This window comes from Glossina fuscipes, unplaced genomic scaffold (assembly GCF_014805625.2).
Source record: "Glossina fuscipes isolate IAEA_lab_2018 unplaced genomic scaffold, Yale_Gfus_2 73, whole genome shotgun sequence".
NCBI classification, from domain to species: Eukaryota; Metazoa; Arthropoda; class Insecta; order Diptera; family Glossinidae; genus Glossina; species Glossina fuscipes.
The window spans coordinates 231,965-257,358 of NW_023998436.1; the positions used below are offsets into that span (position 1 = coordinate 231,965).

The 25,394-nt window shown below is 33.8% G+C and overlaps 2 protein-coding genes and 1 long non-coding RNA gene across 3 annotated transcripts; 2 read left to right on the forward strand and 1 right to left on the reverse strand.

The window, feature by feature from the left end:
* The first annotated feature begins 2,676 nt into the window (after positions 1 to 2,676).
* LOC119638142 (transmembrane protease serine 9) lies at positions 2,677 to 17,799 on the forward strand. The gene is made up of 6 exons (XM_038034799.1): positions 2,677 to 3,117; positions 13,234 to 13,332; positions 13,423 to 14,737; positions 16,410 to 16,520; positions 16,602 to 16,914; positions 16,999 to 17,799. Exons 1-6 carry the CDS (start codon positions 3,087 to 3,089, stop codon positions 17,155 to 17,157), a joined length of 2,028 nt encoding a protein of 675 aa, XP_037890727.1. The 5' UTR covers positions 2,677 to 3,086; the 3' UTR covers positions 17,158 to 17,799.
* A 403-nt stretch (positions 17,800 to 18,202) lies between these two features.
* Positions 18,203 to 19,905, forward strand: LOC119638084 (transcription-associated protein 1-like). The gene is made up of 3 exons (XM_038034709.1): positions 18,203 to 19,656; positions 19,724 to 19,820; positions 19,889 to 19,905. Exons 1-3 carry the CDS (start codon positions 19,480 to 19,482, stop codon positions 19,903 to 19,905), a joined length of 291 nt encoding a protein of 96 aa, XP_037890637.1. The 5' UTR covers positions 18,203 to 19,479.
* Positions 19,906 to 20,266: 361 nt separating this feature from the next.
* On the reverse strand, positions 20,267 to 25,043 carry LOC119638148. The gene is made up of 3 exons (XR_005247382.1): positions 24,802 to 25,043; positions 20,717 to 20,778; positions 20,267 to 20,618 (listed from the first exon to the last, which is right to left on the reverse strand). It is a non-coding gene; the product is annotated as an uncharacterized LOC119638148 (long non-coding RNA).
* Positions 25,044 to 25,394: the final 351 nt, after the last annotated feature.

Sequence of the window (25,394 nt, forward strand, 5' to 3'; positions counted from 1 at the left end):
CGACATTGCTAAGTTTCGCTATTATATGTTTCATGCCAAGAACATTTGAAAAAATTGCGTGGCATGAATCCATCGGACTTCAGTTAGGATTCAGGAAATGATTTTAAATCGATCGATATAACGTAGGTTTGCTGCACAAACCTATGTTTACTTTTCCCGAAATTTCAAGTGCAGTGATATATGAGAGGGAGTTCAAAAAATATGACAATCACAATAACATTTTTCACATCAATTTGGAAACCCGATAAATTGTTATTAACCGAATTTTGGCGCGAAATTCTGAAAATTACAACATGTTTTCATACAACAACTTATCGGAATAATTGTGGTCGATAAAGTGATTCCATCGAATTGATTCGTTCCTGGGCCAAAAAACATCAGTGTACCAAATTTCGTTGGAATATCTCAGAAATTATGCCGTGTAGACGAGAGGGACAGACGGACAGATTAGATTAAATCAATTCAGAAATTGATTCTAACTCATAGAAAAACTGCGTCTATCTCAAGTCCTTCTAAATATTGCATGCATCTGTACAAAGTTAATATTCCTTGCACTACATCTTGCAATTGGTGTAGGGTATGAAAAGTGTATCATATACGACATATGCGGAACGTTCACCGTTAGAAAACTCGAAGGAGTGGATTTTTGTTTTCTCTTGTTAGCAAATATCGTGCTTTGCTCAGTTGCGCTTAACTCTAATCGTCGTAGTAAGCAAATGAGTGGGAACTCCCTCAATTTGCCTCGCATTCTGCTTTCAGTCTAAGGGAAAATGTAAATTTTTGATAGCATTTTTAAAACATTTAAAATTTTTCAATTTATTAATAAAAGAAATAATGTAACCAATCATTCAGGACATCGTGGTGGGCAGAGAAAGGGTGAGGAAAGAGAAAGGGAAGAGATAGGTGGCGGCCGACTGCAGCCTAGTTGAAATCAACTACGGCACTGTGCTGAGATTTGAACTCGTGAACACATGCCGACTTGACAGTCACGATTCGGATGCTTAAGTGCATATTAAGCCGAAGCTAGCTCTGTACATGGCTTGGGTTCGGCTCGTAAATTTGACATTATTTTAGAAGCCTTTCTCGTAAAAAGTAATAGTTATAGTACTTCTCTCTTAGTCTATTTGTAAAATATATGGGCAAGAGGAACAATTGTGAATTATGAACAAGAGGAAGTATTATAAAATGGAAGAATTTGATAGTTTACAAATAAGAAAAATATCTCGTACTAAATAGTGAGATTTTTTACTCTACAGAAATAAGATCTCATGATGTATTTTCACTTGAAGCATAAACTTGACGTATGAAATTTAATTCGAAGATTAAAGCAAGTAAATACACTGCAGTGGGCTACGGCCCGGTCCCTAACCCATTTATACAACCACTTTTCAAAATAAGGTGTTGTAGGGAAAGCGATCTCCGTTCCGAATTAATTTCAATAGCGTTTGTCTTTGAGGCAAAACATCACAATAGGATAGGAAGAAAAGTGAACGGACAAGCTTTGCTCATTCAAATTGATTTCAGAAGTTGATTTCAGAAAGTGATATTGATTCCGTTCGATATAATAAAAAGTAAGTCTACCTCAAGTACTTCTGGATGTTGTCTACATTCGTAAAAATTGATTCCACTCTTGTATCACAGGTACTGGAAGATATATGGGAATGGAAATGTACTCCGATCTGAACTTATTTTAATAACGTTCGTGCTAGGATAAGAACACATGAGGTGGCGTACAGTAAAACAACACAGTCAGATGGGTGGGTATACAGATGGAAAGGCAAGTTTAAATCTATTTAGTAAGTGATTCAGAACGCGATTGTGATATAATAAAAAGTGAATCTATCTCAAGTATTTCTGGATGTTGCTTACATCCGAACTGAATATACTCTTATAGCTCCTAAGTGCTGTAAGATATATGGGGATGAAAAAGTCCTCCAATCTGAACCAATTTCAATAGCGTTCGTCAGGTAGGGGCATGTAAAGAGGGAAAACAAAACGCACAGATGGACAGGCGGACAGACAAGTTTAAATGTATTCAGAAAGCGATTCAGAAAGCTATTCTGATATAATATCAAGGTAGTCCATTTCAAGTGATTCCGAGGGTTGCACACAATCGTACAAATTTAATACACCCTTGTATTTGTATATCCTTGTACAAGCGCTATAGGACATAATCAATTTTTAATATTCAAAGTTACATATCTCAAGCGATACTTAATCTACCTTGCATTGCTTACATGGACATGCAAGGAAAAAGAAACAGAAAAAAAGACTTGCTTAAGCCAAACATAAGGAGAAACAATAACTCGAAGTGAATTTCTTATAAATGTTATAAACATGAATAAAGAAAAAAAAAAATAAAAAAATAAACTATAAGTTGTACCAAAATTAACATTTTTATTATAAAACAGTCAATGAGGTGCCGCGCACAACTGCGGAAGACATAACGGAAAACTACTTCTTTACAAAAGTAACGAAAGCAACGAAATATGTGATCACTGCTCTGGCTTAAAATAAGTAAAATAAAGTTTTTTATGTTTCAAAAATAACGTATTTTATTTAAAGTGAAATTTATTCCAAAAAAAAAAAAAAAAAAAAAACGAAGAAAAAAAGTAAAGCAAGTAGCAGTGAAACGGTGCAAAATATAATAATAAAAATTTAATAATTATTATAAATAAAGAGAAAAAAAAAAAAGAAAAAAACAAAAAATCTTTCACTTTCATTTTCATTTCTGTCGTGAATCGCAGCACGACTTTTGTCGACAACGACACTAACATCTACTGTATGTACTTACATATATAACGTAGATATGTACGCGATGAAAACTAAAATCACATACGCTTAAGCAAAAAATGCTCGACAACGCTATGGGTATTTTGTGTTGAGTAATCGTCAGTTGATATTTATATATGCGTATATATATATACATATACATATATATAAAAAGCATTTACATGCCCATCTACATATATACCAGTATTATTACTTGTGCTTAAATTTTACAAAAACAAAAAAACAAAAAAAAACGTTTTAAAGATTTCTTAAAGATTTCCGTAACGCGTACAAGTATTAACGAATCTTTAACGATGCGTTTCACTGCGTTTACTTTAGTTTTCGGTAAGTCCATGAGAGATTATCGAAAAGATCTTAATTATATTTTTACGGTATAAATATAAAATCTGACCTTATGTAAATGTAGTCAAGTTGATTTTCTTGGTAACGAATTTTTTTTATACATAAACTAATTTCATCATAGAACACTAGAAACAAACTAATATTTATCGCGTTATAAAATTTTACGAGTGAAGATATCCGAGAAATGAAAGTGTGTTTCCCAAAGATTGCAAAGGCAAAGTAGCCCCTCTGCTCTCTGCTTTCCATAATTATATTGGCATAGAAGGGACTCTGGAAAAATGGTCAAACTCGAGACTCTGGTGCAGCTTAATCGAAAAAGTTCCATGAAATTATATGGAAATATTTTTCGAACTTGGTTGACAAATTGAAATGCTGCTCTTCCGAACAATTTTCGAAAATTAACTATTAACAAAACAATATGAGTCCTATTAACATAAACAAAAAAAAAAAAAAAAAAAAATTGAATTTCCTTTTTTTAACAAATTCCAATTCATTCTCTTACTCTACACCACTTGCGACACATATTAAGTTTGTGCAGATGGATGTAATACTTAGAAGGGGTTAAAATAGAACAACCGTTTATTATAGCGATATATTCAGGATCCATTTCTGGATCGATTTAAGCTTGTCTGTCCCTCTGTCGGCCTTGTGCTCAACCTACATAGTGGAATTTTTGAAATATTTTCGTGAAATTTTATACACCACAGTGTTTTGATTCAAGCACGGATGCTATTGGAAATAGTTCAGATCGGATCACTTTTTCGACTTCTTCCCATACACTGCTTTATTCTGAAAAACTGTTGTTTGATTATATCATTTAAGGTATTTAATGATAACCCGTATCACACTATAATATAAATTCTTATTTCGCAGGTTATTATTTAAAAAAGTTGAGTAAGGCCGACCATTAAATACCCTGCATCGTATTGTTGAACACAATTCTTACTTTTATATGAAAGATAATATTATGGGTGAATTTTCATCCCCATTTGGTCTAAACTGTACCAAAGTGTACTAATTTAGACTGCCGATAGCGTTCGTCCTTGGGCCAAAACACGCTGCTGTGCCAAATGTCATCAAAATATCTCAAAAATTGCGCGAACAGACAGACAGACTGGGAGGCAGCGCTTGATCAATTTAGATTGTAATTCTGAATCGATCGGTATAATAAAAGGTGATCGCGCGTTAAGCCATTCTGCGTGTTACATACGTCCGCACCCTGTATCACAATTGATGAAGGGTAGAAAGAGCGCGCTACTGTTTTAACTTAATATTTCCCCTTTTTCACCGATAAGTTTCAAGACTTGAGGAAAAATGAAGGAAAGCTTTTAGTTAAAATTTATTGTACAATTTTGCTAAGCTTACGTGTGTGTTATATAGATGTGAGAAACGAGTGAAGAATTTTGCTAGAGGAATTGGTGTAGGGTATTTAATGATTCGCCTTGCCCGACTATAATGCTCTCATTTGTTTTTGTGTGTGTGTGTGTGTGTTTTTTTTTTTAATAAGATTCAAGTGCAACACGCCATACACTGTTTGGACGAAAGTTCACCGTTCGTTTAATGTCCAAAAATGCCTATGTATGATCTTGCCACAAAGATCACATGATATAACTCTCCCTTGGACTCTCTTGAGATTATGTTAAATCATTGGCTTACTATAGTAAGCTAGGAAATCTTAATAACCTTATTTTCCAAGATTGTTCGTGTTATTGGCGAAATAAAAGCAGTCTTTTGTGGAAAAGTGGTCAGTCGTCATTTTCACTTATATGAAATTAATATTAATAAAAAAAAAAAAAAACCATTTCTTCGATGACCCCGTAGTATATTAAGGCGCCAAATTATCATTTTGCTTCAATTTTCATTATAAAGTATCTTATAACGGCTTGTTTTCCAAAAGAACTCTGACACAAGAAACTGTTCGAAAAATGGACTTAGGTGATTCAAATTTATAATCGTATATCGAGATAATCAAATCATTGCTCCGTTTCAATTGTCATCATAAGATGAGAAAAAATGTACTTTGTTGATTTTTAATTTCTTATAAGAACATACCGTAAAGGGCGAAAGTGTTCAAGTATGGGTTAAGTATTCAAGTTCGCCGATTTAAAATCTCAAATTTATTTTCCGAAATTGTCCTAAAAATTGTGCCTTTCTTAAGTTTAAACACAAAAATACTTGGGAAAGAGGGACGGACAAATTTAAATCGATTCAGAAAATGATTCCTAATCGATGTATCTCATGTTTTGTATTTCTTGCATACATCCGAGTGAACTGAATGTGGACTCATATATTATATAAGTCAGGTAGGCTATAAAAAGGCTCCATATTATATGCCTAAAGTGTACTAAGCATAGACGACAACACGTTCTACTTTTGAATCCTTTAACGCGTAATATAAGAATCTAATATTCTGATCACCACATATAGTAAAATTAGGCTAATTGGAGCTCATTGGTTTGTCCGTCTATCTGCTCTTTTATTGATATTAAGATTACGATGCTAAAAGCTTATAGAAAGAAGTTTCAAAATTTTTTTTTCTTATTACCCTCGTCATTTAAATCATTTCGTATGTTTGCTTGTTATTGTTCGAGAGCTGAAAGCTGTTCCACGTATATGATAATTTGAAAATCTTGAAGCATTTGATTTAAAGTTTGAAATTTTTAATGCAATTTTCGTTTATAAAGTAACGCTGGTCAGTGTGACCAGTTGAAGGAATCGTTAAAAGTATTTAAATATACGAATAGACTACGATACATAAGAGGTCTAAATAATAAGTCGTCAATGGATCATACTTTAATTGCGATTAGCATGCGGCCACAGCTATAGTGCAAGCTCGATCGGTGAAGGCGTAACAATTGCTATATCAAATTGCTATCTATGCCTCTCTCACTACATCTTTCTCCCCGTCCATCGTATGTCATTTATATAACTATAGGCAAAAGCCCTTTTATGCTTAAAACGGGAAAAAACAAAATTCAAAGTCGTTTGTGGTTAATTTTGAAACTTAAACATTGCAGTTATGTTCAGAACAAAATGTTGTCATCGATAGATTTCATTTGCCTATCAACTTCTCGTAAGCAACGTAAGAATACTCCTAAGTTATTATTTTGATTTAGTTCTTATCATTTTGCCGCAAGGATAGCCAAATAGGTAAGAATCACGAGTACCGAGTCAGTATCGTGTTCAAATCTCAGTGAGGTAGAGCTCGCTTTGATCGTGTATATGAATGTATAGTGAATGTTTAGTCAGTAAAGGCATAACATAAAATTTATCGATTGGAAAAACACGTACTTGGCAGCGACCAACTTACTATCTTTTTTCCCTTCCATGTTACGCATATAGGGGACATCCACCTAATGATTGATCATGTTAGAGCAAGAAAAAAAATTCTACGAGAATACTGATTATTTTCATATGTAACATGTATTGTTTGAAGGGTTTACGTAATTTTCAAATACTTTTGCAAGTTTGTAACCGAAATCTCGCGAGCGGGATAATGTTTACTATGGATACTGCACTGTTGCGTATATGAAAAGATGGGCAGGTGAATGGACGGATATGCTTCGGTCCGAATATGAACAACCTGAATACCTTATGGAATTTTTGAACTTTACTTCTGTGCGATATAAAAGTTTTAAAAAAATTTATGGATTTATCATGATACACTACAAAATTAAGTAGGCGGGACTGATTTGTACTATTTTTGTAAAGACACTATACCATTGCCCGTAGAATATACAGTCAAGTGTTTGTACTTTTATCTGCTATAGTTTATGCGTAATGAGCAAAAACCCTTATTCCTCCTGAAAAACAGTGATATCCTCGGTTGACGTAGTACTGTAGTAGTACTGTTAGCCCATTTTCCATAGCAATTTACGAGCAAACACCTTCAGTGTCTACACGGATAATTTTTACGGCACAGGGACAGAGGGACATTCGTAAATCGATTCAGAATTTCAATCTAAAGGAGAATATATATATATTAACTTGTGGGGTCTCTGAAACTTACTACTGAGCGTTGCAAACGTTTTGACAAACTGACTATACCTCCTCATCTTTCGGTGATGAGTAGAAAAATCTTGCTTAGCTGTAGTTATGTTATAAATCTCGAATATAATTAAGTTTCGTCTCTTTACAAGAAGAACAAGTGACTAAGTCATGTTCCCATTAAGATGTTTCTTAGTAAAATCACAAAAAAAAAGGTAAAGAAGAAGGGAAGGGTTAGTCGAAATAATTTTTTTATGACTATTTACAAGGCAAATTTCATCATAATATCTGCTATAAGCTGTAATCTAAATTTTTCCTTAATTATTGTCTGCTCCCGCTCTTTTTCAATTTTCACCTCTAGGCTAGAAGTTAAGAAAATATATGCCAAGCATCACTTTTCTGATTCAAATTTTTGTTATCATGAGCATTTCATGCACATATGGACGTATTGACCAACCTCTTAATAGTCAAATTTAGTTCCATTTTTAATCATTGTTGAGGTTTGTAACTGCTCAGATTCTTTTGCCTTTATACCGCGATCAAAAATTAAGATCAATATTCATAATTGACATCTGTGTCAAATTGCACATCACGAAACGTCACTAGCGTTTCAGCTGCACTTGGTCTTTTACGATGCACAAAACATTTTTTCCGATTTTTACCATGTGTGCAAGATCATGATTTCTACTTTCTGGGATCTGCGCATACGACCCGAACGAATATCGTGCAATAGTTGAGCCAAAAGAGAAAATACCGCCACAAAGTCGCTCAAAAATCGAAAAGACGCCAACAGTGGTGTTGTGCGTTGGAATAAACTATTAGCAAAGAATATTATTTGGATTTAAGGATTACTTTGGAGGCGACGAAACGGGCTTGCAATAACAAATAGATTTCAAAAAGGAAAAAATAAAATTCATCTTACTTTTTGGACAAAGTATTTTGGGTTATGTTGAATAGCTTTAGTTCCTCATTTTTGTTTTTAGCTTAATCTTTGAAATAATAATAATAATAATAATAATCGTATTTGTCTATCAAGTTTTATCGAATGCTTTTTACTTTCCAAACAAAAGACTTAAGAAACAAACTTCATTTTAATTATAAAATAGAATATCATGGCTTAAGTAATATAAAAAGTTTTTAAATGGAAATGTTATATAGTTGAAATGCTTTCTATATATATGAAAGCCAAACGATTTTATTTCGTTTTCTTTCATCTCAGTTTCAGTTACAAGCAGTGCTTAAATACCAGTTTTTAATTATATTGTAAAAACGTTTTCGTTGCAATGTGAGGTTAATCTTATAAGTTATGCAACAATTACCGCATGCCACATGCCAGCATATATTCATGGTTATGGTTAAATATCGTGTTTGCGATAAACATGTTTAATTTCCAACCATTATAAAATTCGAAACTTGCCAGACATGAAATGCTTTTACATATATATATTTGTATATATGTGATATCAAACGGAAATACAATTTCAGTACTAGCTTTTCTATCTTTTTTTCTACTTTTTCTTCTTCTTTTTCTTCTTCTTTTTTTTATTTAACTTTCCTGTTGTAATCTATTCACTTTCATTTGTGATTTATTAAATAATCATTGGCAGCATGTTTTGGTTATTTACTTAGTTGCTACCTCAATATGCAATGAATTATATAGAACTTTTTTTCGTATTCTTTGCGTTTGAAACACTCACGCAGGGCAAATCTATTAAGCTATGTAGTATATATTGTTGAATTACGTCCGTCCGTCCGTCCGTTCACTTTTGTTAGAATGCTTATTCGTCGAATCAAAAATCGCTCTACTTGTTGATAACGATAGATCAAAAGAAAAATGGACATGGAGCGCTTACAATCATGCCCAGAAGAGTTGAAAAAGTGTAATGAACGCCAAGACATTGATGTACGCCATAACGCATTTTATAATGTACAACAAAATTTTACGGAGCCTTCAAAGTTTATGCTTAATGCTATTAGCTTAATGACGATCGATTACGGCCACGCCTACAATGGATCACAAAATGCAAATCGCAGCAGCCATCAATTTAAAAAACCGAAATAAACATTAGAGCAGCGATGAAAGATTCGGGCACAATTCAATCATGTCCTTTCGTCCGTTCGTCCACTTTCACTGAAACGCCTACGACAGCAGCGTGTGAGAAATGAAAATCAAAATTGCATTCTTTGTTCATAAAGATGAAAGTTAGTACGTAGCGCCTATAATTTCATCTATAGCCACGCCTACAAGAAAGAAAACTCTGTAATCAGATCAAGAGATTGAAAATTGTCATAACATCTTCAAGAACAACATTGTTCAAGATCTTCTAAACTAATGGCAATCAAAGATAGCCACGCCCAAAGTAGATGTTCGATTTAAAAATCAGAAATAAACTTTAAAAAATCGATGAAATACATTAAACTTATAGATTCACTTACAGTTTGGACACAATTTGGAAATGTCCGACCATTGTGGATACAATAACATAAAAATTGGTTTATGTAATTTTCGTTGGAAGTTATAGATCAAATTTGAAAATTGGGATGCGGATTTAATTAGAATTTCGTCTCTCATGGAGACAAAAGCTCCAAATTACTTCTAGAAATTTATTTGCAAACAAGCACACCCACCAATAAATATCGCACACTACCGTGCACTTATTCATGTAATGATATTTCAAAATGAGGCGCTATATGAGAAGTGGTCGAAAAAGTGGTTCGATTCGGTCCGATTTTTGCTAGCGTTCGTCCTTGGGTCAAATAGATGTCGATGTGCCAAATTTCGTTAAAGTATTTAAAAAATTACGGCCTTTAGGTGGTATATAAGGAAGCAAGATGGGCGGACAGACGGACAGATATAGCAGATAAGCTCTAATTATGGGCGGCGGATCTATCTCAAGACCTTTTCAGTGTGTGTACATCCGCGCAAAATCAATATACCCTTGCACCGAAAATGGTAGGGTAGGGTATAATATAAACTGAAAGACATACTTTTTAAAGGCAACTATCGCAACGAGATAGCAAACACGCCTATAACAGATAAATTTTGATAATTTCCAATTTTTAAGAAGAATTTTGATCAGCATCACCTAAAATCAATAGCAAATCGTTAATGGGCATTGGGAAAATTATTTTGAACCGAACATTATCTCTTTCTCTTTCATTGATTTTATCTTGAGCACCATATTTTTTTCGTAATGTATATAAAACTTAAGTTTTTGAAAATTGTTTATGTAAAACAGATTACTATACACATACACACACACACACATACGCGGTGTTTGCACAGAGAAGTATTTAATTTAATTTAATTTCAGTTAATTATATATATATTTTATTAGCTTTAATTTAATTTGCATAAAATTTTTTATATGCAGTTGAAGCTTTTTTTTTTTTTTTTTGTATTATTTACATACGCCTTTCTCGCGCTTCATTTGAATACAAAAAGAGATTGACAAGCGCCTGACAATTTCTTTTTATTTCACTTTCTCTCGTGGCTTTTCATTCCATTGCTAATTGCAATTTTTCTTATAAAAGATAGTCTCAGTGCATAAAAATATTATTTGAAAGTGCTTAAGAAAATTTCATTGTTAAGAGCCTGGAAGTGCTTCATAATGATATTTGCATTTATAATGGCAGTCAAAAATTTCATTGCCTAACAAAAAATTCATAATATTTTTCGAAAACCTCACTCTCAACGATGACGAAGTTTCCACTGTTGATTGGAAAAACAAGAACAATCTCCAATTTCGTGTGTTCGTGCATCCCGATGGTAATCAAGAGCACACTGGTAACTTTTCATTTTTGAATGCTTTGCTGAATTTAGACGAAATCGTAAAGACCATACAGTGGACGATCGAAGGACATGGTCAAACCTCAAAAGAATCCCGAAAATTAATCTCGACAAGCAGAAAGCAGAGTTTCAAGAGATAGCTGGCATCCGAAAGATGTCAACTATTAACTATTCTGGATGAAAGTTTGTACAAGAGCATGCTTTTTTTCAAATGGGATACGCGTGTAGCAAAAACTTCGTATCTCAAATCTATAATCGTATAATGAAGTTCGTATTTCTCGATTCTCTCTCTGCTGTATTTTCTACATACGCTCTTCCCCTTGCACAATCATTCAAAAATTACCCATTATTTACACACAAACGTACTTTTCATAAATTCCTGCATATTAGAGGTTATTAGCTTAGCTTCTTCTTCCCAAATACATTATTAGTTCTCAGTTTCCGTCATAAAAAACTAAAGCCCCTATCTATGTAAAAAATAGACTTGTGTGATCCAAATTTCGCACCTTTCATTTTTTTTTTTGTTCAATCGCTGCTATGCATTAATTTTCATCATGAAATATTAAAAAATTAAACCTTTATCATGAGAAATCTTATAAGGTCTCGAGTCCAAGAAATTGGCCCATTTGGTTCAAACTTGGTCCAGTTAATTTTTATGTCAAATTATTATGATGAACAAATTTTCGTCATCAAATATTAACAACACTGCCTTTTTGGGCTGTAAGGATTTACTTTTCCTGAGAAACCCTATATGCGTTGGTATGTAAAAAATAGACTTAAAATTCGTTCAACTTCGGTCAAGTAGATTTCTTTGTCAATTTACTATTATGAACCCATTTGCAGCATGATATATTGAAAATTAGATCCGTTCATAAAATAAATATTCGCCTTTCGTTGGAACGATTATATGAGAGGGGGTCCAAAAATTGTCACAATTTAGCAATGATGAAATATTATTGTATGCATAGTTGTGTCGAAAAATTTTGCAAAATTAATATTTTTTCAAAATAAGGCGTGACATGGAGAGTGATCGAAATAGTGGAGCGTTTCGAATCATCTTCAATTGTGTTTATCCCTGCGTCAACTCATATCAGCGCACCAAATTTAAGCGAAATGTCTCAAAAAATGCGATCTGCGGTTGAACACAAATTTACATGGACAGACGAACAGACGGACAAATAGGCTTTGTGTAATAAAAGGTGAGTTTGTCTTACGACCTTCTGGGTGTTGCATACTCCCGCAGAAACTTAATATACCCCTTACCCCAAATGATCTTCGTTCTACTGTAAAAGTTTCATTTCCATGCGAATCCTTACATGAAGTGGAGTTCAAAAAATAGTCCTACGTTACTTATATCTGGTACAAATAATTTTTATATCAAGTTACTATTGTAGGTTAATTTTCATCTTAAAGTATTAAACACTAGATCTTTCCTTGTCTTGCAAAGTTTTGATTTTCCGAGAAACTGTTATAAGACTGTATATGGGATGCGGTAATAAAAGTGCTCCGATTCATTCCGTTACTGGGTTCAAAACAGGTCACTTTAGCAAATTTCCGCAAAATATTTGAAAAATTGTGGGGAAGGCATTCGTTCGATGGACAGACACACTTAAATTATTGCAATAAATAGTTCTATATAATAAGAGGTGAATATGTTTTGAATCGTTCTGCGCATTACATACACCCGTACAAACTTAATGTCAGTACAGGCAGACAGACAAACTTTGAACTTTGCAATAAGTAGTTCTACCTAATAAAAAGCGCATCTATCTTAAATCGTTCTAGGTGTTGCATACATCTGCACAAACTTAGTATATGCACAGAATGACTGACAAGCATATATCGTTGCAATAAATGGTTCTATATATTGAGATTTGAACCCACGACCATTGAGTTGCCAGTCGAGATGCTTGCCTACTCTGTCACTAACGAGGATTGAATTCAAAGATCTTTGATGCGTTCATTAGCAATCGCATCGTTAACGTCATGTTTTTTTGCAATTACAAGGTGGTTAAATGTGGGTTAGTTTTCTACATCGCCGAACTGTTTTCAGACAGACCTATTCGGAACGAAGCCTGGCAAGCTTCACTTCTCATAGCGTCACATAAGTTTTTACAAATAACCTACGCAATCCTTTAACTACATCTTATCCCTTGTCGTCTTATTCACTCTACATTCTGTTTGTTTTGCTTGGCAGGAAAAGCGAATTTACCTTCACGTAGTCAAATACGACAGAACTTTTCCGTTTCCTTATGTAATATATTTTCTATAATAGATTGTCTCTGTAATATTCTTTTTTTGTTGTTATTGTATATTTTAAGCGTCAGTATTCATTATCGTTTTGAATCTTACATCAGCTGCCGGGAATACAAGCTATGACGAGGGCAATGATCAGCCTCGTCACTTGACTAACGATCAATGTAAGTGCATCTTTTGAAATAATTGAATTTAGATTTGAAATCAATTCCAATAATGGAAAATTTTTGGATTTACAACTATTTTTAAGGTAGCATCTTTTTCCCAGTTATATAAACGGTTATCCTTTTCATCAAGTACGAACAATGCTGGCGCGTTAAAAATACCTGGACGCCCGACAAATCATACAAAAGTACAAACGAGTTCTAATGCCGATGTGAGTAGTAAAGAAGACTATGTATCGTCGGAGTATTACGATGACGATAGCGAAGAGGAAAATACTACAGCGAGTAGCAGCGAGAGTAGCGACAGCAGCAATAGTAATGAATCCTCTCCGCGATTGCTATCTCAATCGACTATTAATCGAATTTCGGAGACTTTGGGTGCTTTAAATACAGTTGGGCATTTACTTGTCGATATAACAAGAGGCGGACATGAGTCAAAAACTGAGATTCCCAATACTACGTCTACTACGTTGTCTACCACATCGGCAACTGAATTCAAAAATGAAATTACAATGACAACGACAATAACACCTCAACCAATATCTCAAAATATTTCGCTTGAAAGTAGTAATATAGCGAATAATCAAATCGCTACGAAACGTGTTGGGGAAGAGAAGCCAATGCAGAGCCCAATTTCCATAGAGAATAAAGAAGTTAAGAAGAAGAAAAAGAAAAAGAACAAAAACAAAAACAAAGTGAAAAAACCTGCTGGAGAATTGCAAACGAATAATTCAATAACGATTGATAAAATTCCCACTACATTGCGACCTTTCATTACAACAACAAGTACAACTGCTTTACCTAATCCATCCTTAACCAATCAACTACCATTGGTGAACAATGAATCTGCTCCGAAAGATGTAGATAATCGTTGTAGAACACCAAGTGGTCGACCAGGACGTTGCGAAGATTTAAGCAGTTGCCCCGCCTTACTATTGAATCTCAGCAGTTTACGAGAATCTCTCTGCTTTAAAAGTCTATTTGTACCGGGCGTATGCTGTCCTATACCGGAACCATCTACCGTTTTAACAACTCAGCGTCCGTTAAAATTAACCACCAAGCGGCCCCCAACAACAGCTACCACGAAAAAACCTCAAACACGCCCTTCATCTTCGCCTAGTCTGGTATTGATACCACATATAAACCCTACAACTAGCACAACGTTAAGTCCATTAGATTCGAATGGAGGCGAAAACATAATCGATCCCGAAGATTGTGGCCAGCAAGAGTATTCAGCGGGACGCGTTGTAGGGGGCATGGAGGCGCCTAATGGACAATGGCCTTGGATGGCGGCAATTTTTCTACATGGTTCTAAGCGTACCGAGTTTTGGTGCGGAGGTTCTCTAATTGGATCGAAGTACATTTTAACAGCCGCACATTGCACCAGAGATTCACGCCAGAAACCGTAAGTATTTTTATTTTCAGTCAAATTAAGTTTGTTATCATTATACCCTACATCACTTGTGGTACATGGTATATTAAGCTAGTATGGACGTACGTAACACTTAGAAGGCCTTAAGATAGACCAACATTTTAAGCTTGCTTGCCCGTCTGTCAATCTGTTCGTCTGATGCCTGTCCATGTAAATTTGTATGGTAAAAGCATTACAGTCGTGTGAGCCCAAACATTAAACAGCCTACATTCCTACACCCTACACCTATCCCTAGTATAATTATTTACGCGTTTTAGTAATCAGACAAGATGGCACATTGTTTTCATCAAAAGACATACCTTAAACGAAAGTCTGCAGAATCGAGAATGCCCAAAACACCGTATGTCGTGATCAAAATTTAGCAAACATAACTTACTTCCCCAAAAATTTTATTATTTTTTAGTTTTTGTTATAGAAAAGTAGGAAAACTAGGCCGTATAAGAGCTTGCTTTTTATAATAATCCAAATATATATTGGGGCCTGAAAAATAGACCTATGTAGTCCAAATTTTCTTTTGTTCTTTTTTTTTCGTTATATTTCTGCTATGGACCAATTTTTAATGATGATCCCTTCTTCCGAAGCTCTTACTTTTTAGAAGAAATCTTAGTTGGGAGGGAGGTCCAAGAAATAGACTCATGTGGTTCAAATTTTGTTCACGAAATTTTTACTAACAAACTTTCGTTGTAAAACATTAGCAATTTTTGAGATATAAAGGCTTACATTCCTTGAGATTCCTTATATGCCATATCCAAACGTGGTCCAAATTTGGTAAGGTTGACTTCCTTGTCAATTTATTATTATGAACAAATTTTCCCAATAAAATTAAACTTTTTTATTACATAAAGTTTCAGTTTTGATGGCAAAGCTATATAAGAAGGGTTTCAAACCGTTGCCCTAGCCAAATCAAACTTTTCACACTAATCGAGAATGCCAAAAAACTATTACTCAGCAAATTGGGTCGGGAAATTTTGAAAATTACAATTTTTTGTCCATATAACGCACTATTTTGAAAAGTCGTTATATGGAAAAATGGTCCGATTCGAGGAAATTTCGATAGCGTCTTTGCTTGGGCCGAAACATGTCAGTATGTGCCAAATTTCATCAAAATATCTCAAAAATTGCGATCCGCTTGCTGAATATAAGAGGTAAGATGGACCGACTAACGACAGACCGATCTTCTTCTATCATGTTTTCTGGATGGTGCATATGTCCGCACCAATTTAACATACCTTTGTACCACAAGTGGTACAAAGTATAAAAATTGTTCGGAATAGCTTATCGGAAACATGTTTCACTAAGGAAAGACTTGTTTGGTTTGACGATGCTTGGTGACGCTGTTACAAAAATCGTGTTTCGAGGAAAATGCATTTAAAGTTTTAATTGCTCGCCATAGTGTAATATACAATTGTGTACCAAAAATCAATTTTTTTGACCATTTGATATTTTGCCACGCCCATAATTGTCTTGGCTATTTAAGGGATCAATTAAGCCAATCAAAAAGAAAAAAATAGATTTTTTGATAAATGAGCAGGGGCTTTACCCCTTAAGTATTTGAAGTTTTTATGTGTACCATGTAAAGCCCAGGATTAGATGGACCACCATATTTCAGTAGATCACGTAGTAATGTACGCTTACTTGCTTTTAGATTCGCGGCGAGACAATTCACTGTACGATTAGGTGATATTGATTTATCTACGGACGCTGAACCCTCAGCGCCGGTAACATTTGCCGTTAAAGAAGTTCGAGCCCATGAAAGGTACATAAAATTACAATTTTTGTAAAAAATAAAATTTTCCATTTTTCATTTTTGTAAAATTTTTCATTTCTTTCGCTACAGATTTTCGCGCATTGGATTTTATAATGATATTGCGATCTTAGTACTGGATAAACCTGTGAGGAAATCAAAATATATTATACCTGTATGCTTGCCGAAGAATGGTCGTGTTCCGCCCAACGAACGTTTACCGGGTCGTAGAGCAACTGTAGTGGGTTGGGGTACAACTTATTACGGTGGTAAGGAGTCAACAAGTCAGCGCCAGGCGGAGTTACCCATATGGCGCAACGATGATTGCGATCGTTCGTATTTTCAACCTATTAATGAAAACTTCATTTGTGCCGGTTATTCGGATGGCGGTGTTGATGCCTGCCAGGTTAAATTTGAACTAATGAAAATCATTATTGTTTTTCGATTTTCTTTATTTTTCCTTGTTTTTTTTTTTTTTAATTAATTATAGGGAGATTCTGGTGGTCCACTTATGATGCGTTACGATTATCGTTGGATACAATTGGGTGTCGTTTCGTTTGGTAACAAATGTGGTGAGCCTGGTTACCCAGGTGTTTATACTCGGCTAACTCAATACTTAGATTGGATACGTGATCATACAAAGGATTAATTGCGAAAAGTTTCCCTCAATGTCCCGTTATTATTTTTATAATTAACTAGTCTCTCCACATTGCGTACATTTTATTATTTTCATTTATTAAATAATCCGCGCTTTCAATTTACTCGACCATATTTATATTTACAATATTTCAAAACTTTTTTTTTTACTGCTGATGAAAAAATGATATGAGAAAATACACTAATTAATTATAAATAAATATTATTTTTGTTGGTAAAATCATGAGGCCAGGTGAACGTGGACAACTATTGAACTTAATGGTACTAAGGTAATAAAAAAAATTTTTACCCGAAAATCTTTTGAAGCAGGTAATGCAAAGCGCTTTAGTGGGAAATATTTTTCAGCATTTCTTGTATACGATGCTATCTCATTTATGGTTTTTTTTTTCTTCATCTATAAATACATATACGTACATCATAACGGATGTGCACTTAAAACAAATAAGAATACTATACTAGTACTTCACCGAATAGGAGTCTTTCAATTATTATTTTCGTAACAATATGCTAAAAGTGTATGTGTTATTTTTATGTACACGCAAAATTCGCATGAAAGCCCCCCTTCGCATTAGGGGACACTCAAGACGTTAGCTAACGTCTTGCAAAGTTAGCTTAGTTTACTTGTCAAAGATATTAGAATGTTCCGGTTACTTCGGTCCTAGCAAACCACAAATTAGGCTTTATGACTATAGAAGGCTTTGCTTCCATGAGAGCCGCAGTGTACGTTGTGGTCTAAAAAATAGATCTATGCGATTCAGATGCACTTTAATTGGAAAGTACTAAGGAAAAATTTTTATCATAAAATATTAAAAATTGAATCTTTTTGCCTTAGAAATCCTTATTTTCCTCATTATCTACGCAATATCTACGTACTATGTACATATTGTTGACGCACTGTCTACGATTTACTAGCTTATTATCTATGTTATATACGCATCCCGACAAAGTGTCAGCATATCGCTTGCGAGAAAATTAACGGTTTATGAGAGAAAAATATTAATATCAATTAACTTTGCGGGAATAATGTTCCCCTTTTTTTATAATATCACTTCAAGGCTATAGTTATTTACCTTCTATTGTAAGTAGAATTTGACAAATTTATGCACTTTATTTAAAAACTCGATATTGATTCACTAACGTAATGACAACATTACACAATAAAGTAAATAAATGCAACTAATAAATGCCATAAAAATTTTAATAAAATATGATTATGAATAATTATATTTATATCAATACGAAATGCACATTTGATAGAGTTAATGAATACGCCGACAACCTAATCCGATTAATGAGAGAAATTACAAAATATTGGGAAGAGCAAGTAATTAGTTTCGATGTATTATTCCAAATATAACGCAGTTTTTGTCTCAAGTGAAAAACTTTATTCGATTCATGTCAATCCGCAAAAAAACACAGTCGAAAGAGGCAATGGCGCATTTCCTGCTATACATTGATCTCAGTTAATCTGATTTTCACATCTAATCTCACGTCATCTGTAGAACTATTTCAAAAACATCTGTTATTCTAAACGTTTGATCGTCTTGATGTAGGAATTTGCCAGACGAATAGCAATTCATGTTTTCAATGCCAACTTGTGTGCAAGAACTTCCAATGTTCCCGCCAAATTTAAAGTCGGCGGACTTGCTTAAATCAATTTCGAATTTGACGCTGAGCAAGAGTATTTATACAGATAAAAAAAAAAAGAAATGGGCGTGATAAAGCCAAGTCAAGATACAATTAGTTTTTAGTATGAAGAAATTCCAACCCATATAGCTAAACTAGTTCAGCTAATCTGGGGTGTAACACCCTTCCTACTGTTATCAGCCTACAGCACTGCTTTCGGTCATCACTTGTTCGTAGCAAGGCACATGAACAACGCTATACATCATATGAAGACATTAAGAGGTTAGGTCGATCCGAGGATCGAAAGGTGAGCATTTATTCCAACATGTCATCTGAATGTCGCCACGAGTCGAAATAGTACAAAAGAATAATACCGCTGCTCGGCGATTGCATATAAGGGGCACAAATGGTAAAATTTATCCGTATTTGGTTGTAATTGATACTGGATTGGGAGATGCACGTCGGGAAGAACGTGTACTTCAGCTGCTGCGCATGTTGAATTATTATTTGGAAAAACAAAAAGAGACTACGAGAAGATTTTTGAACATTACTGTACCACGCGTTGTACCTATTTCGCTACAAATGCGTTTAGCGGAAGATAATCTGGCCAGCATATCTTTGTATGAAATTTATAAAAGCAGTTGCACCAAAATGGAAGTCGAGCATGATTTACCGATCATGAAATATTATGAGCGTTTGTCGGAAGTGCAATAATTTGCAATCCCAAGGAGCTCAAAGCACATTAGTGATGTTGCGTGACATATTCCAAGAAATACAAAATAAAATGGTACCCAAAACATTGCTTAAACAATGGGCTCTAAAGACATTCTTATCGGCAAACGATTTTTGGCAATTCCGTAAAATGGTAAGTTTATGTTCATTATTTATATATATTTTTCATTCAATAATCACTAAACTGTTCCATTATACAGATGACACTGCAATTGGCTTTGGCTTTCCTGTGTGAATGTGCCTTACATTTAACTCGTCTCAATACCGACATGATTTATATTCACCAGGACTTTAAAGGCATATGGATATCATTATTTCTCTTCTTTTTTTTTTTCTTACGATAATTACTTTTGGATTGTTAATAGATGACGTTTATTTCTAAATAAAAACTAAAAAAAAAAACATAAAATCAAACAAACATATTTTTGCTATCCTGATGGGAATTATTTTTATTCTATTAGCCACTCTTTGTCCGTTATTAACATGACACCATCATAGTTTGGCGTCGCGTTTTAATCATCTGACAAGAAAGAGAGTGCTAGAAAGAGTAGAACCGCAACAAATAATATTTTCTCCTATAATTTGTCTGATATTAGGTCCTTACAGCCTTGCAGCAATTTCCAGTCAGACAAAGAATCTCAATTACTCATTAACTCAATTCACTCATTAAAATTTATTCGATTGCATTGAATGATAAGAAAGCACAAATAATTAATTTCAATCAATTAATATAATAACTTTTTCCCATAAAACATGTAACTTTATCTTGAGTTCAAGTATTGCTTATGAAGAGGTCGTGTAATGTAATAATTCAATAATTTTTTTCATTTTCAAATTCAATAATTTGCAAGTGCTGATTGCAGCTTTTCCAACGTTGTAACGAACGCTTTTAGAAAGCCGTGCCAATTACCTATCTCCAGGCACTTGGCAAGGTAATTTGTTGTAATCGGTGATTAATTTGAGTTCCTCTTCGATGTACTCAACGTCTTCTAGGAGAAAGTGTATATTTTTTATGTGCAGGTACTCGCAGTGCCCTGTGTCCACGAGTTTGCAATTGGAAACATGATTATAGAATTCTTCGAAATTTGCTGGTTTCTGCAAAAAAAAAAAAAATTTAATTCTCTAGCTATATCTAGTTATATCTTTAGAATAACATCCTGCTAAAAAAGGCATTCCACATAAAGCTAAATTACCTGGGGAATTTCTGATACCGTCCTCTCCTCATTATCACATTCGTATATCTCGTTTTATGTCGCTAGAAAGATGAGAAGAAGTAAGTGCTAGGGATGGATACTTATTTATTATTACAATGAGTTCTTACAATAATTACGATAAAAGTAAAACAAAGGCATTTTTTATATAGTTACACTAGTCCCGTATTCTAAGTATTGTGTATAGTAACGAAGGCATAATGATAAGCTCAGGTCCCGACAACCCTATATCTATATGACACCCATAGCTTAAGAAGTAACTCACTATCACTATTACAGTATAAGGAAGACTTCATTATATCTACCGCAATGAATGCATGTATAGAATACACAAACTACACGGGCGATATATTTAATACCCGATAAATTCAAGTTCCATTATTATAAAGAAAACAGGCAAATAAAATTTTTTAATGATTTTTTTTTTGAAATTTCTTCTTCGCACGCCTCGCAAAAATATACAATAAATTTCTTTTAAACTCTTGAAACTTAACGATGGAAAGCGGGAAGCAGTAAATTAAGGCAATTTTTTTTGTTTAAATAATAACCTACGAAATAAGAAGCTATGTTATGTCTTAAACAGGTAAAAAGTTTATAACTACATACTCCTGATCATTACATATCTTGCATCTTACTATCGTATAATGGCTTTTCAATGGCCGATCTGAAGCATTTTCAATAGCGTTTTTCCTTGGGCCAAAGTACGTCAGTATACAAAGTTCCATCAAAATCTCAAAAATTACAACTTGCAGCTTGAACACGAATTTACATGGACGGAGATCAGATGGACAGACAGCCTTAGATCAATTCACATTATGATTCAGAATCGATCGGCATAGTATAAGGCGGGTCTATCTTAAGCCCTTCTGCACGTTACATACGACCGAACTTGCTTAATATACCCTGTACCACAACTGGTATAAGGTATAAAAACGAACATATGATATATGAATACGATATAATAGTGGATGATTTTTTTCCATTTTCAATAGAAATCTTTATCTGTTGTAACTTATAAGTAACGCGGAGAAATTTTTCCTTCTTACTTTCGAAAGAAGAGGTGTTCGCAGATTAGTTTACACTACTATAGATATTTTCTACATAGTCTGCGATTGGTATTTCTATGTCTTAGGAGCATTTGAAATGTAATACACTTCCTCTCTGACCGATATAAAATTTAAATAAGACAATTGTGTTCAGCTATGACCGATTTTTTTATGTTCATCACCTTCGGCAAGTAAAGCATACTATGAGATACGTGGCATTCAAATACTGTATGAGTCTGGCCAATTTTTCCATTTTTATATATCCATTTTGCATTTGTTTACGTCTGTTTATGTAGTTCGCGTGCGACAAGTAAAAATGTCAATGTTTTGCTTTTCAAAACAGAGATATTCTCAGTTTACATATGACATATCCTTTTACCGATTCTTGGCCCATTTCCAATTTCAAATGAACAGTAGAAATTTATAACGTTTTTTTTTAAATTTTAGTGACATAGATGGATATTTACCATATATGGACGAATAGACACACCTGTCTAGATCGTTTCGGAATTTGATTTATATATTTTTCGATAATATGTATACAAAAAAGAGACATTAAGCATTATTCTCAATTCACATACAATGTATCCTTGAACAGACTCTTGGTCGGCTTTAAATTAACAGCAGGAATTTCTAAAGTTTTTTCTTAATTTTCATGGCAGTGATGAATATTTGCTCCTGAATGGGTGGACATACCTGTTGAGATCGTTTCGGAATTTGATGGTGGTAAAGATGTACACATATATATCTGTATATATATTTTTTTCCCTTTGATGATACATATGTACATATATACGTACATATATACCCTCTACGATCGATAGCGGGAATAAAGAAGATATTATGCTTTAGATGATCTAAAATTCATTGTTTGCCTTTTTTCTTAAAACTGCATTCATTAATTTTGTTGAGCACAATTCGCGCTAGTTTTGTTGTGCATACACAACTCTTTAAGCTTGTCGTGTGAGACATTTTTAGCTTTCAATATTGAAGTTCATGTATTTACACATTTTGGTGATTATATTTGGTGCAACGCTCTAAAGTTATTTATTTAATTAATTAAAAGTTCATTTTAACATAACATTTGCATGTTTAACACATTGCTGTCCAGCTAAATTACTCAGGTAAATCTATTTTATATAATAAATAGAAATTTAACGTAAGCATTGTGATTTTTAATCAGTAAATGTTTTCGTTGAGAAACGTTGATGCTTTCTTTTTTCTCTCTCGCTCTCTCCCTCTCTCTCACTTATTCTCTATTCTCACCGGCATTTGTTTAGTCAGGAAATTTTATGAACAAACGTGTTAAACGAATTTTTAGCTTTGTTTATATCGTAATTGTCACATGACTACAGACGGTATATTAAATTTTCGTATCGCGAGTAACACATGGAATCATATAAGTACATATCTATTTATGTAAATTATGTGGATATGCAAGCACTGTGCAACATATAGTATATATATGTATTGTATATGGTATATATACATAAATAACTTGAGTAGTGAAATTGATCTATCTAAAATTTATCATTGCCTGTGTGTCTATCTATTGTTCATCCCTCCGATGAGGTTACAATTACGACTATATAGTACTCTCTAGAAAAGGGAATTTGGTCGTAAAACTTGTTCGTTCATAGATAAAAAGCGAGAATACATTAAAAATCGGTCCATGTGTCTAACCATAATTAACCAAAAAAAAAAAAAAAAACTGAAATCTTCACAATAGAGCTACTAATTAAGTCACGTTAGCGACAAATATATATACATATATCTACATTTGACGTTGCATATAAAATCGTGTAAGTTTTAAACATATAATATTTAATGGGCTTGATGTCCGGCATTGGCTGAGTTCTCATAAGTATTTGTGTGGATTAGAAACGTGATTACCAACTCGGTGTTCGCAGAGTCAAATCTCAAGCGAGGTAAAATTTACTTTGGTCCTAGTCATAGCCGGTAAAGGCATAACACTTACCGATACACCCCCTCTATAGATCTGACGCTGTATAGATCTGTAAGTAGCTTAGGCGGGCAACGCATTTATGTGTACGAAAAATATTTTCTTAAGTTTCTTTCACACATAAAATAGATTAAAGTAATTCTGAAGTAAGCGATTCATCGAATTGAAACAAGGTTAAGCGAAGATCAATCATTCGATATATGGAGAAATTGTGTGTAGAACGATCATGATTTTCAGTAGACCCTCTATTACGCTTTTGAATTCTGTTGCGTGAAAATCAAGCAACGCTTTAGAAAAACAAGGTTTAGGACTTTTGACGCAATGCGTTGCACATTAGTTGAAACAGGCTAAATACAGTCGAAAAAAAATATAGAATGTCCAAAATTTACGTAAGATTTGATAGAAGATATTTGCACGAAATTTGATACAATGACGTGCTTCGGCCCAAGGAAGAACGCTATTGAAAATGGTTTAAATCGGTCCAATTTTTCGACCTCTGCCGTATTCAGAAAATTCGTTATATCGAAAAAATTGGAATTTTCAAAATTTCTCGAACAAAATGGCTAAGTAATAGTATTTTGGCATTCTAAATTGGTATGCAAGCTTTGGAACTACTGAGGCAATTTGTGAACCACTTCTCATCTAATGAAAACTGCTGTTCCTATGATAAATCCTTCTTGATGAAAATCAGATGGTTACCGTAATTTATGATAAAAAAAATTAACTGTACCGTGTTTGGATCATCTCGGCATATTTTTTGGATCCTACTCTAGCAAGGACTTTTACGAAAATTGATTCCATAATTTCATACAAAAATGAATTCCATAAAATTTGGATCATCTACGTTTTTTTTTTGGAACCTGTCTTATATAAGGATTAAACTTGTACATTAGGTTGCGTTTTGGCTCCGCTTCCCGATAAATACGCACTTGAAAAATATGACTTTATATAAAAACAGGATATAATTTTTGTGTTCTATTATAAAAAGTAACAATTGTGTTAAACCATGTGGTGTATGGTATTGAAAGGTCGTCCTTGCCCAGCTATAATGTTCTTACTTGTTTCATTACTGCGAACACCGGTACTGAGAAGACGACAACTGTCTCTCATTTGCTCTCTCTGGTTTTTGTCATGCGCGCATATCAAAGTTCAGAGTTGAACGCAATGTTTTTAAAAATTTTTTAAGTAAGTTCCAATTGACGTCACTATTCAGAATCTAATTAACGTAAAATTATTAAAACTTTGCAAATATCAAATGTTGAAGGAAACACGAAAAATCAATAAAAATAATTTTCACAATTGCTTGTTTACGTTTGCCGTTTGTTGTTGTGTTTGCCGCATTTAAGCTATTTATTGCAATGAAGTGAAGTGTTGCCAACAGTTTAACAAAAGAATTAATGCATTGCAAAGGGTTTTATTAAATGCAATTCATTTCTACCATACGGTCTTGAACTATCAGTTACTTGTGTCGGTTTTCTTTCCCGACATTGTTCCCCTTTTTTTATTATTAAAAAAAAAAACAGTTCTAGGTACCAAATGCGCACATTTCTTCCCATCTATTAAATGCTTGACGCGCTTCATTTTGCTTTGTGAGTTCCTTCATTTCTTTTAAACCGGTTATTGAAAATCTTTTAAATCAATATTAATCCCT